The sequence below is a fragment of the Megalops cyprinoides genome, chromosome 3 (genome assembly GCF_013368585.1).
Source record: "Megalops cyprinoides isolate fMegCyp1 chromosome 3, fMegCyp1.pri, whole genome shotgun sequence".
NCBI lineage: Eukaryota > Metazoa > Chordata > Actinopteri > Elopiformes > Megalopidae > Megalops > Megalops cyprinoides.
The window spans coordinates 29,096,209-29,112,315 of NC_050585.1; the positions used below are offsets into that span (position 1 = coordinate 29,096,209).

The 16,107-nt window shown below is 35.8% G+C and overlaps 2 protein-coding genes across 3 annotated transcripts in view; one reads left to right on the forward strand and one right to left on the reverse strand.

Moving 5' to 3' along the window:
- Positions 1-2,394, forward strand: part of ar (androgen receptor) — a 41,651-nt gene extending 39,257 nt beyond the window's left edge. The window contains exon 8 of the mRNA XM_036522957.1: positions 284-2,394. Within this exon, the coding sequence (XP_036378850.1) occupies positions 284-442 (159 nt within the window). The 3' untranslated portion in view covers positions 443-2,394. The remainder of the gene's footprint in view (positions 1-283) is intronic.
- Positions 2,395-13,317: 10,923 nt separating this feature from the next.
- The window catches only part of LOC118774666 (oligophrenin-1-like), a 43,382-nt gene continuing 40,592 nt past the window's right edge, over positions 13,318-16,107 (reverse strand). For both annotated transcript variants that reach the window (XM_036524064.1, XM_036524063.1), the window contains exons 23-24: positions 15,261-15,309; positions 13,318-14,727 (exon numbers count right to left, since the gene is read on the reverse strand). In XM_036524064.1, coding sequence (XP_036379957.1) covers positions 14,716-14,727; positions 15,261-15,309 — 61 coding nt within the window. In that variant the 3' untranslated portion in view covers positions 13,318-14,715. The remainder of the gene's footprint in view (positions 14,728-15,260; positions 15,310-16,107) is intronic.

Genomic DNA, 16,107 nt, shown 5'->3' on the forward strand with positions numbered 1-16,107 from the left:
GCATCTGCTTCCAACTTCAAAATTGATTTAATGCAATACATGCACCTGTGGCTTTGAAAATAAAACATGAACAACTGCCTTTAAGTTTTTATTACAAATTTAGGCCAAATCAACTTTGAGCTTTGACTGAATCACCTCCAGCTCAAAGATCAAAGTGAACCTGGATACCTAGACTGCAGAGCTGTTGAGAATCCTTACACTTATGTGCACACATTACTGAAGCCACGTTTGACATTTTTCTCCTTGTCTCTCTCTCTCTATCTATCTCTCTCCCCAATTATAGATTGTGAAGAAGCTTCACCAGTTTACATTTGACCTTTTTGTTAAGGCCCAGTCCCTTCCCACAAAGGTCAACTTTCCTGAGATGATGTCAGAGATAATCTCTGTGCATGTGCCAAGGATACTTGCTGGCATGGCTAAACCAATCCTGTTCCATAACTAACAGAAATTCCTGCAGTCCTGAGTTAGCTACCCATACCCTGCTGGCTCTGCACATCACAAGCAAAGCTCTATAGTGTAATTTCTCAGTGAATATTTTTTTGAATATCTCAGTGTACCATTCAAAACCATTACACTATTACAGTAGTTTAGCTGCTTGTCAAACATAATTGCGATCATTTCATCAAATAGGCTTAGTTTCAGCATCAATCCTAAGAGTAAAAAAGTGTGATCTGGTGTAGAACACTTCTGTATTTCCAAAATCCTTACTTGATTTTCCCAAGGAAATACGCCCAAGACTGAGCATAAAATAAAATCTAAGGAACACAGAAGTACAATCTTTGCATTAACTAAGGTTTACAAGATCAATCACAGGTATACGTATCTATGCATACATTTATGTTTGATATTTTGTTAAGGGCGTATCTATTGTCTGGGTATGTATGCTGCTTTACTCATCACATGATACAGATATACACCTTATTTCCTTCAAAAATCACACTTCTATCTGCGTAGGACCTCAATATTGCTGTATCAGTCTGTGTATAGAGTCCATACAAGTATATACTTCAGAATATACATGCTGTACAAACACAACTGTCTTTATAAGTTTTCTAGGCAATGAATACTATAGTTGGTATTGATACCTTAGTGTGGAATTGTACTGAACATTTCTGATTCAATGGTACAAAAGAAATCTAGTGTATTTTCCTCTACAAGTAAAATTATATAATTTCTTTGCAGTAGAAGTGGACATGAAAAGTACTTAAGTCTGCACATGATATAAACAAGTACTTTGCGTGTTGATTGATTTCAAATTAAAATATTGGTAAAGAGGAAAAAATCTGTAGAGGGACCATCTGAAATACATGAACATTGAGCAACAAAATACCAGATTGTTTAAATAATTAATCTTGGCCACAAAGTCATCCATACAACTCAAACTGCTAAGGCCTCATAGTCACTCAAGTTTGACTGCAAGAGGTCATATTTAAGGTTATTAATTTTTTGCATTGAACACATTTTCATCCACACATTTAAGTACTGGCAAGCAAAAGTGTATGGACCATATATTTTGTAGATATTTTAATGTCTCTTTCTTTGCCGAGAGATCTGCATGTAAACAACATGTAAACAAACAACTCAATGTTTATGAAAGTTTCCAATAAATGTAAATTGTGCAAGTGCAGTACAATCAGCAACCCGGATAGATATGTTTCTTGTTCGTATATGGTCATACAGCAATTAAATAAACAGGCCACTTACCATTACCTGAATTTAGTCATATTTTTTGTAAATTAAAAAAAAAAAACTTTTCCAACATCTTTTCTATGAAATCTTTTTAAATTGTGTGCTTTTGGGAATCAAATACTTAAAATGTCTGCCGAAAGGTAGCTTACATTTTATCAGATATTACACATTGCTGCAGCTACATATTTATGTTCTTGTACATATTTTGTGGAGTGCACAACATTTTTCTCCTGCTGAAGAAAATATTCATAATTTGCATCAATGTGCCAAATAGGCTAATTCTTCTCTCTGCACCAGCAATAAATGCTTTTATAGAACCATTCATTCACATTCATAGATAAATATTAAAGCCGCTTGGCTACACAGAATGTGCACTGTTTTTGAAAAAGATAAAAAGTAAATGCCTGCTTACAAGATGTTTGTATAATGTGTTTGTCATTGTTGTTCAGTCATTTTATTAAGCTTGCTCAATATCATGAATACAGTCGAGCCCTCTTATAAAATCCAAATGTTCCTGTTAACTGCAGTAAAATTAGTGCTGCAGGTGAAGGTGGCAGTCGGTGCTAAACTTTGGGGTCAATTCAAATTCAAGCAAGGTGAACTGAAAAATAAAAACCTTTATGATAATTAAGGCTGCATTACATTTGCACAACTGAAATATGTTGTATATGTTGTAAAAAAAAGTAATGCTGCCTTGTCCTCCTGTCTGTATTTTTTTTTTTAACTAATCCTAACAATTATGAGCTGACATCTAGTTATCTGTGATAGAGGAGCTGAATGCCTTTGTATCATATTAGGAACATACTGTTGTAGGTTTAGCTTGGTGGACTTTCTAATAAACAAGGAGGGCTTTAGAGTGCATGGAAGAGCAAAGTATAGCGTAATGAAGCTCCAGAAAATCACCCTGACACTCTGAATAGGCCATTGTAACAATAGGTTGTCAGAATAAACTTTGCAGTTGACATTCATGAGCACTGTGCAATTATTTGCAGTTGCTTTCCCACTTACAACAACAGCATAACCATTTAATTTGAATATTTATGACCTAAATGAAATTTTCATGCTTATGTTACATACATTTTACAAAGAAAAATAAACACCAAGTATTTGACAGCTTTTATCATTAAATGAAGCATAATTTGCAGAACCCATTTCTTAAATGTGAGTTAAGTGGATATGGAAGTTAAGGTGCTCCTAAAAGATGTAAGGTATCAGCAAAGGCCTCAGAACTTCACAGGAATGGGATTAATCTTAGAGGAAAACAGGAACATTGCCAATTAATGGGTATATGTTTATAATACAATGAAAACAGTACATTGGGTTATATGCTATAAACGTAAAATGGTGATTCCTGTTTATGTGGGAAATATAGATATTGTTTTCATAAACAACAACATATTTGCAGTCCAACTGAAAATTACTATCTTGAATATCATATCTAAGATTCAAGATCTAAATTTGTTTTATCATGACAGCTTCTGCTGTCAGATATAAATTACATTGTGGCATAGGTTGTTTCCTATATTAAAGAGCTATTTTCAAATTCAGTGCTAATTCAACTTCAAATGTACCTCAGGTTACAAAGGTAATAGTTACCTTTGTATGTAACCTTTGGAGGTACCTTTATATGTGCTATACATTTTGAAAGATGCAATAACAGGTTTATCTGAACAGATTCTTGGCATACAAACTGCTCTCAAATTTCAGATTATAAACTGCACATCTCAAAAATGGAAATTTAATTATACAATATCAATATTCTATCATACTCAATGTAACACAATGTTTGAGAGTTACTACCATGCACTTTTGGAATATGTGTATGCAACAGGTTGAAATCTATTATTGCTGCATTGAGGAAAGTGTATGTATTGAGAAATGAGTCAGTGAAGATAAATAGCTAAACAAGTGCTCACATTTGTAAGTGAAGTCTGACAAAGGGTTGATTCAATTTAACAATAAAGCAGACATACAATAGTAATAATGATAAATCAGTAATAAGCTATAGTAACAGATATGAGAGGCATCATTACTTTTTGTTAAAACAGGAATAACATGGAAAATGATGGCATTATTTGTGTCATACAGGCAGTCCCCATTTTATGAATATTTCAACAATTAAATAAACATAGAAATTATCTACAGTGTAAATATTCATTATTGTGATACACTTAGGACCAGTTAAGGAATGACAGGACACAGCAAAGGTGCAAATGTGTGGAAAGGAGTTTATTAAGATAAATGTTGACCAAAATAACACACCTATTCAAAGGCTAAAATAAACTCATCTACTGTAGTTCCCTGTGATGAGTTACTGAAAAAAAACAACCCATTGATGAATTAAAGACAACACAACTAGCTATAAAAAAGACCCCTGCACCCAAAGGATGGAAAAAAAACTTCTCAGACTTTTTACTTTTTTGTGGCTTTCAGTGCTTGCTCATGTTCTTTCTCATTGTATTTTTTTTTGTTTGTTTTTCTTGTTTTGTAGACAATTAATTATGTTATTATTACAAATGTGGTTATCATGGATTGAGGAGAAGCCTGACTATCATTCAATGAGGACTGCCTGTACTGCCTTAAAACAATTTTTACTGAGGTACTGTTATTTCTTTTGAACTCATGCTTGAATGAATGGATCCCAAAGGTAAATAATCAGCTACATCTTTAAGCAGCTTTACAAGGCAACATAATATTTTTTTATCAGGTACTTTGCTTTGATTTTTCCCTACTAGTGGAAATGAATACCTGTTATCATAAAGCATTTGAAGATATAAAAATGAAAAAAAAAAACATTTTAAATTGACATAATTTCAAAACTAAAATTCATAAAAGGGAAATGCTGGTATTCAACACCTGATGTACAGTAAGTTTCATCCTGAGAATCATTAAAAAGAGCTAAATGGAGCTGCTCGTATTTATTAATTATACTCAACTGATTTTGTGTAAATGATACCATTACTTTGTATACCTGTAACTGATGCATTTTTATTTCTGTCGTGGAAGACTGAAACTGACTTTGACACATACACAAACAATCAATAGCTAATATTTTTACTGCCTACTGTTGTACTGACATTTCATTTTGAATTGTTTGTTTACCAGTTTTTTTGGTTTGCCAATTCTGGGACTGCTTTTTAAAATATGGGAGGAAATTCTGGCAAACTAAAGAAATATTGTTACCTAACCTGTGTAGGTTTATGGATTATCTTTTTACAAAATGTTTTAATGTTTAAAGCAAAATGTTTCAGATCTGTAAATTGATTATCCATCTTTGGCTTGTATGAGCTGTTTCTTTGTATACTAAAGAGTTTAGTTTAAGCTATTGGCGCTGTGTCCTTTGCACTGTATTAAACATTGTCAAACAAAATCCATGACTTGTAGTGTTACTGGAAAAGCATAACGGAAAGATTAAAACAAAGGTCCAACCATGCTGAAGGAGCACCATGATAATGTATAACTTTTTAAATATATAAATCAAATTATTGACAATTAATTAAGACTTTTCTGTTAATGCTTGAAGAGGGGCTTACCCATAGGCATAATTGGGATTTACATCTATGCTGTATTCAAAATGAGTTGGCATCGGGCAGGATATTTTGGGGAGTTGGCGTGAATGTCCCTGGGACATTTTCTAAAGTGGTGACTGCTGCGGACTCAGTTAGTTAAGAATCAACCTTGTTACACCACCTCACTTGAAATTCCAATTTTAACTTTATGTTGGCTGCCACTTTTTTCAGGAATCTCCCTATATTCACCTAAACCTTTTCTACTCTTATTTTTAGGTCCAAATATATGTTATTTGCTAAATCATTTTAAAATATATGTATTTCCAGGAGAACTAGAACATCATTTTTGGCTTTTTTTTTTACAACCATCCACCACTGTTTCCATCATCTTTTTACTCACACCCACCAGTTTTTCCCTACCTCTACTCCCAGAGCATTTCACAAATCAGTATTAAACCAATTACTGTTTTTCTGCCTCACCACAAATGGCATTAAATCACTACTAATACAACTTCAAAGAGGCTATAGACACAGCTGCTTCCATTTTAATTGAACCATTACCAACTGCCATGCTGCAGGGCACCGAAAAATAACAAGAGTACTACAAAAGAATAAAAATGTTCATACTACAAGTAATACAGCATGAGGAGTGGTTGCTCATTGGATGATACACAACACTCTGCTGATATCATCTGAGCCACTCGCAGCTGCTTGGGGATGGGGGTGGGGGGTCTTATGAGACCATCCTGGCCAACCTACCCACCCCTATCCCCAGAAGCATGATCCCAGTCATTGTCAGCAAATGATACTGTATACTGTATGTTATATACAATATTTCAGGTACAGTCACCTCCAAAATTATTGGCATCCTCGATAAAGATGAACATAAAAGTTATATAAAATGAATGACACAGGTTCTGAGCTATACTGTATTTTTCCCAACATGTGGAATATATTTGAATTTATGAAAGATTCAATGGACTCAACCAAAATTACATGTTTCTCAAATGAGAAATTTACTTCCAAAACAACTGGAAAGTGTGTCACAATTATTGGCACCCCTTTTCCCAATACTTTGTGTAGCCTCCCCTTGCAAGGATAATGGCCCTGAGCCTTCTTCTGTAATTTTTATGTGATTGGAGAACACATAGGGAAAGATTTTAGACCAATATTCCGTACAGAATCTTTCAAAATCATTGATATCCATACGTTTGCATTCATAGATTGTCTTATTTCATTCAAGTCACGTTTTCTTTGGGGTTCAAGTGCAGAGACTGAGATGGCTAATGCAAAATATAAATATTGTGTTCATGTAGCCATTTTTTAAGGATTTTGATGTGTGCTTGGGGTCATTGTTTTGCTGGAAGCTAAATTTGTGGCCATCTGTGGCTAAATTTCAGCCTCTTGCTAGAAACAGCTGGGATTTTGTCTAAACTGCCTTGGTTCCTGGTAGAATTCATGATGTCGTTGACCTTAACAAGGGCCCTTGGACCATTGGAAGCAAAACAGCCCCATAATATTAAAGATCCACAACCATATTTTACAGTAGGTATGAGGATCTTCCGTTCTTACTCAGCCTTCTTTCAACACCAAACCCACTGGTGGTGCACATGGCCAGAGAGCTGTATAGTATTTTTGTCTCATCTGACTATACCACGTAGTTCCAATTCAAGTGCCAATGCAATTTAGCAAACTTCGGATGTTTCCTTATTTGTACATATTGCCCAATTTATGAGGGTGAACAATCATTTTTCTCTTTTCATTTGTCCTTTGTGTTTCTGCAAGGCGATGGATAACAATTGGATTTTACATAGCCACAGTGAAACAGGAAGCCACATCCTTAAAAATTTTCCAATTGTAAAAGATTTTAAGAATTTTAAAAAGTCTCCTGCTCTACGCTTCTGATTACGACCTCTTCAGCGAGACTCCAGCCATGGATGCCAACTCTGTCTAAGCGCTATAAACTCTTTTGAAATATCTGTTTCTATGAACTACACAACCTGAACTGAAACATCATAGTGAAAACAGCAACCAGTACTATCAGAAGATGGGCAATTATCCCAATATTCCTGATGGGTTACATCACTACGAATTAAATTCCATGTCTAAATTTAATCATATTGTCTCAATGACCTTCAAGTGCTGCCCAACCAAATGCCTTCATTCACCCAAGTACAACAGCTCCAAAGTTATATTGTAAAAAATAATAATACAGTTGCTCTAGAAATGATTGAATGAATTACAAATGCTTAAATGTCAGATGTCAATTATAATAACCTAAAAAATAAAGCTTTTACCATCTAGTCTATTAGAAAAAGTACATACTGATCAGGGAACAGGACTCAGCACAGGAAACAAAACCTTCCTTTAGTGACATAGGGTTATCTGACTGACATATCTTAATGTACTTCAATATTCAAATTGTGGAAAGACAAAATATTCACAAACTAAAACACTTGAAATTGATGATCACTTACCATCCTTTGGGAAACATCATCAGAGTTTAACCTACCATTTGTCCTCAGTTTGGAAACTTGGACATGAATTTACATAAACACCACAAGCCCATCAGCAATACTAAATCCTGTACTAAAAATTACTGCAAGGAGAAACTTCATATAATGTGGCTGCAACCTGCTATCAATGCCCTCATAATGCAACACCCATGCTCTGTATGACATAAAAACATCAACATAGAGAGATAAAACAGTGAAGTAGCTGTACAGTAATTTATTACAGTACCCATATACTGTTCACACATGGGTTAAAATGCATATGAAATGAATCAGCAAGTACAGCTGGCATTAAAGGTAACTGAAATACAGCTGCTTAAAAAATGTGACTTCAAACTCTCAACTAGCCTTTAGTATTTGTGTCCATCCCATCAATTAAAATAATTACTGTAATAAAATGCGTTTCCCCATAAAACACAAAGCAAGGACAGACAGTAAAACTAGGCTGCACCAATGCAGAATCAGCACTGATGAAAAAGAACGCAGAGTGCCTCCCCCAAACCAGAGTCAGAGCAAGCTGAATAACCACTCACACACTCATGCAAATAACCCACAGCTGCACACAAGTCACTGACTTCATCTGCACCTAAGACCATATAAGCGAATTGTTATCTTTCATCTGTGGTGATAGCCCATGGCCACTTAATTGGTGGGTTATGTTGGTGTCATATGTGGCTTCCCTTGTGCGAGTTTTGTGAGAGTGAGAGGTACATTCATTTCAATATTTATTACATATTTTGAAATGAAGAACATTAATTACTCTGCCAGTACTTTAAAAAATGTTGGGAATCCAAACGCAACTGTCAGCTTTGTGTTTGGATGAAACGTTATGTCTCTGAAATTCAGTGTGCACTTCTGCTTGATCCACACAAGTACAAGGCTGCAATGACTTCATCTTAGTTGATGCATCCTGGTTCTTCTACTGTGAATGTCTGACCTAGATCAGGCAAGGGTAATGTAAGTATCAAGTTGAGCTGGTGTCTGTCTACTGATCATTTTCATGAATCATGCTGCCATGGATTCACATGAAAAGGAAGATGTGGTTGTATGTGTAAATTCGGCTTGAACATGAGTGAGTTGAGGCATGAATCACATAAATAACAATCATCTGAATATTTTTAAACAGTCTGTAATTAAACAAGTCTCCTTTTTGTGGATGCTCTGCTTGGTTAAACCTGGGTGTGGCTCAGTATTTACTTTAGAATTCATGCATATCAGCAGCTACAGCATTTTGCAAAACAGCATTCAACAGAACTGGTATCCTCTTTGGATTGTTACAACTGCCGTACAACTGCCTGTCCAGGACTGCATAGTTAACCTTAGGTCATTTGTTACACTAGTCTGGTCTGCTACACTCCGGCATCTGAGGTAGACTGGTCCTACCTGCTGTTTATGACTGTTCCTCCCCACGATGGTTTTAGAGCTCGCCACCTGAAAAACAGTATATTCAGATAATTGTTTTTTCCATGGTCCTTCAGCTCTTGAACTGAAAATGTCTGGACTAAAAGGTCAGGAAATAAGTCAAGGTTTGGTTGTCCTCATTTGCATAACTCCTCATTTATGCCCAAAATTGAAATTGCAGCAAAATCAAAGAACTCATTCTGCAAAAGAAATTGCATGTTGAGTTGAATGTGATGTTTTGAGCAAAAAAAACTTACTGACTCTGCAAAATGAATATCATTTTCTGCAAAAGTAACATACACTAAAAGTCAAACACCCAATCACTATCTATTTGCCATTAATAGACTCTCAGTATTTGAGCCACTTCTGTTTCCTGAGGTCTGCCCAAGAATGCCTTTCCTGGGGCCTTTGGTTCCTTTGCCATTTCAGATGAAGCATTTGCTTATTCAGACACTCGCAGCCTGACAACTGAAGAATCTCTCAGATCCACAGAGGAAGAGCTGAGCCATTAGGGAGGTCACATAAAAACAAGGAAGCACAAGACCATTAAAAATAGCCCTCTACAGCTTGTGTTGGCAATGTGTTGTAACATTTCAGAGACTGAAAGATGAGAATTAATCTCCATATGACGGATACAAAACAACTCTTTATTGAGTGATTTTTTTTGGCAGCGCTACTATCCATGACATTTATGCAATGATTATTTTTCAAAATAAAACTTAATGCCTGATGCATACAGAGTTCCAATTGCTGATACCAACAGTGCACCTGGGATCTTCTTAATCCTCAAATCCGTTCCCACACAAAACACTCCACCTCTGCTACTATGTGTTGACATGATGACTGACATCTACGTGGAAACTTCTCTCCCACTATCCTGAGAATCTGGAGGTTGGTGAACATTCCTGAACACTTCATCTTTAGTTCTGAATTATTATATCACTGTTTTTAAAATACTGAAATCATACCACATACTCAATGTGTGAATCAGGATATATTTTTGTTGAGGAAAAATACTGCCACAAAAAACAAAATTCTAAGTGGTTTTCACTAGATGAATTATCATTTGTGGAACAACTGTATTATTTAACATTTTAAATATCACTTTCAGCATACGTAAAAATAATTTAACTGCCATGGTCATATCCACATTCTGTTTAGATTCACTGAACATGAATTTGAACAGAATTTTTGCACAATTTTCAGTATCAATGAAATAGTCAAGGATGAGCTGAGAAAATAAGTATTAATTTGTATTATTATTAAAACCATTTTCTGCTTAAACTAAATGCATAACTGCTAAAGCCAGCATGTAGTGACATCTGACCTCAGGTTGTATTCTGATAGATGCATTTCCATCTGCTTCCACTGAAGAAATTCACCTCTGCCTGCCTGGACTGATGGCAGCAAGTAATTCGGTCTTCTGGTCATATAGTTTTTGCTCTCTGATTCTGAACAATTCACAGCTTGAGACAGTCTAAAATTTTGGAGTCTGCTGCAGCCTCCACTGGGGTGAGGATGCTGATGCTCAGGTTGCTGCAAAAAAAAATATGGGAAAAGACAATGACGGGACATAATGAGAGAACACATTGGTACTGCTAATTTGGAAATAGATACGGTAACCATTACTTATGCATACCGCTCATGCTTAATATAAGCTGCAGACTTGACCAATAGCAATGGATGCTCAATTTCTTTCAATGTGTGAAGACTGCAAATGCTTGTTGTGGTTTTCTGATATACAAGGTCTGGAACAACAATATACATTGTATGGTTACCTTTTGAGCTCTGTAGATTGTATCACTGTATCCTTGTAACTGTATTTTCTTTTTGTGTGTTCTTCTCCTGTTTCACAGCACACAGGCATACCGTTGTGCCAGAGGGCTTCCACCTTTGCCAGACATGCATCTGGTTAGACAACAATCCTATCCAATCAGCCTTAAGATGTGACTAAGACTAGTTGTTAAGGATGTAGAACGAAAAGACTTCCCCACTTGAAAATCCTTTGATTGTACCTTTATGCATCACTGACAAGGTTAAAAGCAGTGTCTAAGGTCCAATTTGTCCCAACACCACATGAAACATATACAGACAAACTTCAACAAGTAGAACCTTAGTATAATCAAAAACTGAGATAAGCTATTCCAAGAGGAAAGAAACCAAACCATGAAAAGTTAGAAAAGATTAGACAGCAGTTAACAAATTTTTCTCTTTCAAAATAAGTGATATTAGAAACATGACAGCAACTGATGTCTACCAAAAAGTAATGTACCACATGAGGAATGAAATAGAGAGTAAAAAGTATTTAATTTGTTGATATATTCAGTACCATTTAGTACAAGTAAATATTTCCACAAACATTTATATGTCAACGTACAGTGGTTTGTTCATAACTCCTTGGGGGGATGGTGGGGGTGGGGGGTTCAAAGCATGCAAGAACATCTTCAATAGCAGAATTCAGATGCGGCTTTTAATAAGGCCATCACACTGCCTCCCCAGATTTTATAATTCACAGCAGATCCTGGGATAAGATGAATAGCATAAATTAAACTGCTATTTATACCATTTCAGAAAGTTTACTTTTCATTATTATTGCCACATTCTTGTAAGACTCGAGTTTGTAAAAGGGTAAAGGAAAACATTTGTCTAATATATCTTTGCCAATTCCAATTATTGTGCTCAGGCCTTGGATTTATTTTATGCAGGCTAATAAAAAATATTATATTGCTCTCTAAAATTAACTCACCAAATAACTTTGAAATGTCAGCAATCTAACTGATAAATCAATTGCTGAGTGAAAGACACCTCCACAAACTCTAGGATTATGACACTGAAGCATTAAGATTCATGCCTCAGTTGTACACAGATCAGTTCTTAATCATAAACTCTGATCTGCTTCCCCTTTATCTAACTGCTCTACCTGCAGCAAAATGTTCCCTAGCAAGTTCCGTGTACACTTCAGTTGTTCTGTGCTGCTATTTTGTTTAGACCTAATCTGTCAGTGCCAAATGACAGGTCTGCTTCATGCTTCCCACTGAAACCTGAATCCCAAATCCCAAATGTACAACACCCAATATGTGTGTATATTTGTACATATGAAGTTCCATACCAGTAAGCAACCAATATGCATTTCACCTTAAATCAACTATGATTCTTTTGTCAGCTGTATGTACAGCACACTTTATTTACAAAAACTCATGACAAAAAAAAAATCAGCCACATATTTTGATCAAAAACACTGGGACATAATCTTTGCCATACTGACAATGATGATTAAAGATGCTGCTTTTAAGAATCAAGCAAGTCATTACAGCCTTGTGCGTACCAGGTGCTACTATGACAGAATATGGCCAGATGTGCGATTGGCTGCGTGTTTCACTCAAACAGCAAAGGCTGCACAGCCTTTCAGTGTCTGAAGCTCATGGTATTTCCATCCTAGCTGCAGTGGAGTGTAATTTGCCAATTGTTGGTGATCTACAATATGCTTGTCACTTCACTATAAAGTACAAAGTATTGCTGACCAGGGTTTTTCCCTGTAATTTTATTTATATTCACAGCTATAATTGCATACATAATGTAAATGTTATGTGGATCTACATACTGATAACATATAATACAAGATGAAAGAGTCTCATTGACTTAATCACAGATGAGTTTTTGAAGCTGTACAACAAAAACAGCTACAAGTACATGCATTTCATTGTGTGAACCGAATGTAGTTCAGACTACAGAATGCCTTGGGGTTATTTTTGACCACTTCGAAGCACTGATACTTGATTCAGTGACACTAAGTCCACATATGTATTTTATTCTTGTATACTGTACGTCTTTCAAACTTTGAAAGCAACTTTAAGCCAGAAGTCAATTTATTTAATTCTTACATAATATTAAGCTTTGACTTTTAGTGACTGATGTGTAAAAACAGGAGAAATGTAATTCTTGCATAAATTACATAAAAAGCCATTGCAGTTGGACATAATGCCTCCTTTAGCTGGTAATAAAGTAGTGGTAATAAAGTCTACATACAGCAGCATTTATGAGTGAGGCAAACTTTAAGAAAAATGACACAGTCAAATCAGTTCATAACTCTTGAGAATGTATTATATTCAAGAGTGATACATGTAAATGACAAAGTTGAAAAACACATGAGTTAGAAAGGACATCAAGTACTGGAGAGATTAATACAGACGTAGTTTCCAGAAAAATCTATTCAATATGAAGTATTGTGGGCAGAGGGGACAGATGGGGACAACAGAATGGGGGCAAGAATGGTCCGCTTGAAGAAACAGCCTAACTGAGTTCTTAAAAATGTGAACTGAATATGAACATACTCCATAATAGTTTAAACATCTGGGTTCTCTGAGCGTACTATTTAAGTAGTACTGATCTATTAATAAAGATTCAGATGAAATTCCTAATCTAATGATAGACAGCAACAAATAAATAAATTGTTCCCATAATTCTTTTCAAGAAATTAAAAGTCCCTCTTTTTATCCTGCTCACAGAAAAAGAATACATTTGGCTGACCACAGTATTGCTTTTTCACATTTCATATTCACATTAAAAACAAATATGAGTGGAAAACATTCATCCGTGAACACAAATAAGATTCTACACAGGTTACAGATTTAAATCCAGTGAAAACCTCAAAAAAATCTGCTGCAATAGAACAATAAAAAACACTTAGCAATCAAATCAAAAGCTACAACGTAAACATGTTCTGGTTTGTTTTGTTCAGTTTGGATTAAAACTGAATTGGATGGCTACTTACTGCATTACACAATAGCATGTCAGGAGGAAACAGGAAATTCAAATACGTGTGCTCCCACATTGCATAACAGACCACATCCCTTTTTCGGTTTGTACATGCCACCTGCCTCAGGTATGCACACTACGTCATGTACAGCAATTACATTTTGTTGTATTTTGTGGATCCTAATCTGCCCATATGAAAGTATCCCAAATACGTAGGAATGCTCTTAATAAAAACATAGGAGGGCAAATATAACAACTCTCATATCTGATGCCTTTCACTTCCTGTAGACTCTACACTACCATGTTGGAAATATATTCATGATAAATAAACAATGTTGAGTAAATACTGCGCAGTCTCTTTTTCTTGTCATCTTTTCTCAAGATAAAGATGAAACATGAAGCCCTCACAATATATGTACTCCTCCCACAAAACAATTTTACATATAGGTCAAGGGTTTGATCCAAAATGGATCATCCCTCCACCGGGCTAAAGGTCCCATTTGGCTCAAAACATGGTGAAAAATCTGACAGGAGTATGTAGTATGGAATAGGAGTATGAGTATGCATCCTTCAGCACCCATTAAAATCACAAAAAAGTTAAGAGAGGAAAACCATTAATGATAAAACAGCCATACCAAACAATCCTTTTCTCTTCATATCAACCCACTGAAAGGTGATGAGACATTCTTTACATTGCTGTTTGCTGAGCTGAAACATACATGAACATCTTACATAACTTGTTGGGTAATACATTCAGTGCCTACAGTAATTCCTCTCCCAAACATCGTTTTCTCATTCCTGGTATCCAAACTTCAGCAACAGGCATAGAGGTGACTGCCAGGGTCTCCTTAGTTTGATGTCTGAGAGGAAACATTGAAAAAGATTATTTGTTTTGATGTATAACTTGCACAAGAAAGTAGCATTTTACATATACTTAGACAATGTAACTGTAGTCTATTACCCAGGGTTACACTCATTTACTGCACCACACAAAACAAACACACTTGTGTGTTCTGTTTGATGAACAAATGGTTTAACGTGATGCTTGAAAAGGAATAAGTCAGACAGGTATGCTTGAGACATTGTAAATGCACAAACAGTTCAGTGGAGAGCATACAAGCGGATTTTCTTAATACACTGCTGTTTTTTTGTTATGTTAAACCACAAACTGCTGGTCATCTCGAATGACTTTGCCTGCTACGGTATGAATGAAAGAGCAGCCGAAACAAAGAGGACATAAAAAACAACTTGCCAGCAAACTGGATACTTCAAACAGCAAACCCAATCTTGATGTACAGGAACACAAACGGCAGTTATTCCATTGGCACACTACCCTCCTCCCCACCAGTTTCTGAAAACAATTTAACCACACACAAAACAAACCACAGCATACCTCCTCTTTCATATTCAGCAAAGCAGGTGCTGGAGGTGAAGTCGATGAACTGCAAGGGGAAAACAGAACATTATGTTAAATATGCTCATGCATTCTTAACCAACAAAACAAAATAAAAACCCTCGACAAAAACAAAATAACAACAGCAAGTGCTTATGAAATGCTTAACTGCAATTCATCAAAGTATCATTACAATTTTGAACGTGCAGCAATACCTTTTTTCAATTACCTACTGAACTGATTACCACAAGCACTCAGGGGATTCTATGCTATATATGCGAAAGTATATACAGCCAATTATGTTTTCTTTACTGATGATGTTGTCCTTTAACTACGATTAGTAGAAATCAAAGGCAGCTTTGAGCATGTAAAGTTGGCTGCCCAGACATTGACATCATTTATGTCATGTAAGCAATATGTACAAATGTAGTTGGAGTGAAAGAGAAACATTCTTACCCTTACCATGCTGGCAGCATGCTCTCCAAGCAAATCACTTTATCAGAGACCCATTTATCATTTACAGATGATTTTTATGGAAGTAACTCACAGTAAAGTGAACAGTTCATCTTCTTTCACATACGTTATAGCTATCTCTGTACAACAACATGCAGTGCTACGTGGTGTGCAGATGTGTATGGTCCTAAAATCTGTACTTGAGAGTGCTCTAGTTTGTGTACATTACAACGGATCTAAAGTACAGTAGGCTCCTTTAATATATGTGCATTTTGAATGAATTTTGGCATCTTTAACCTGCTTGGCTTTCAGCCTGCTAGCTAACATTAGCTTTTCACGAGACCAAGCCACAGCCACTCTCCCCTTGTTGTTTACCTTCTGTTCCTGCTTTTGT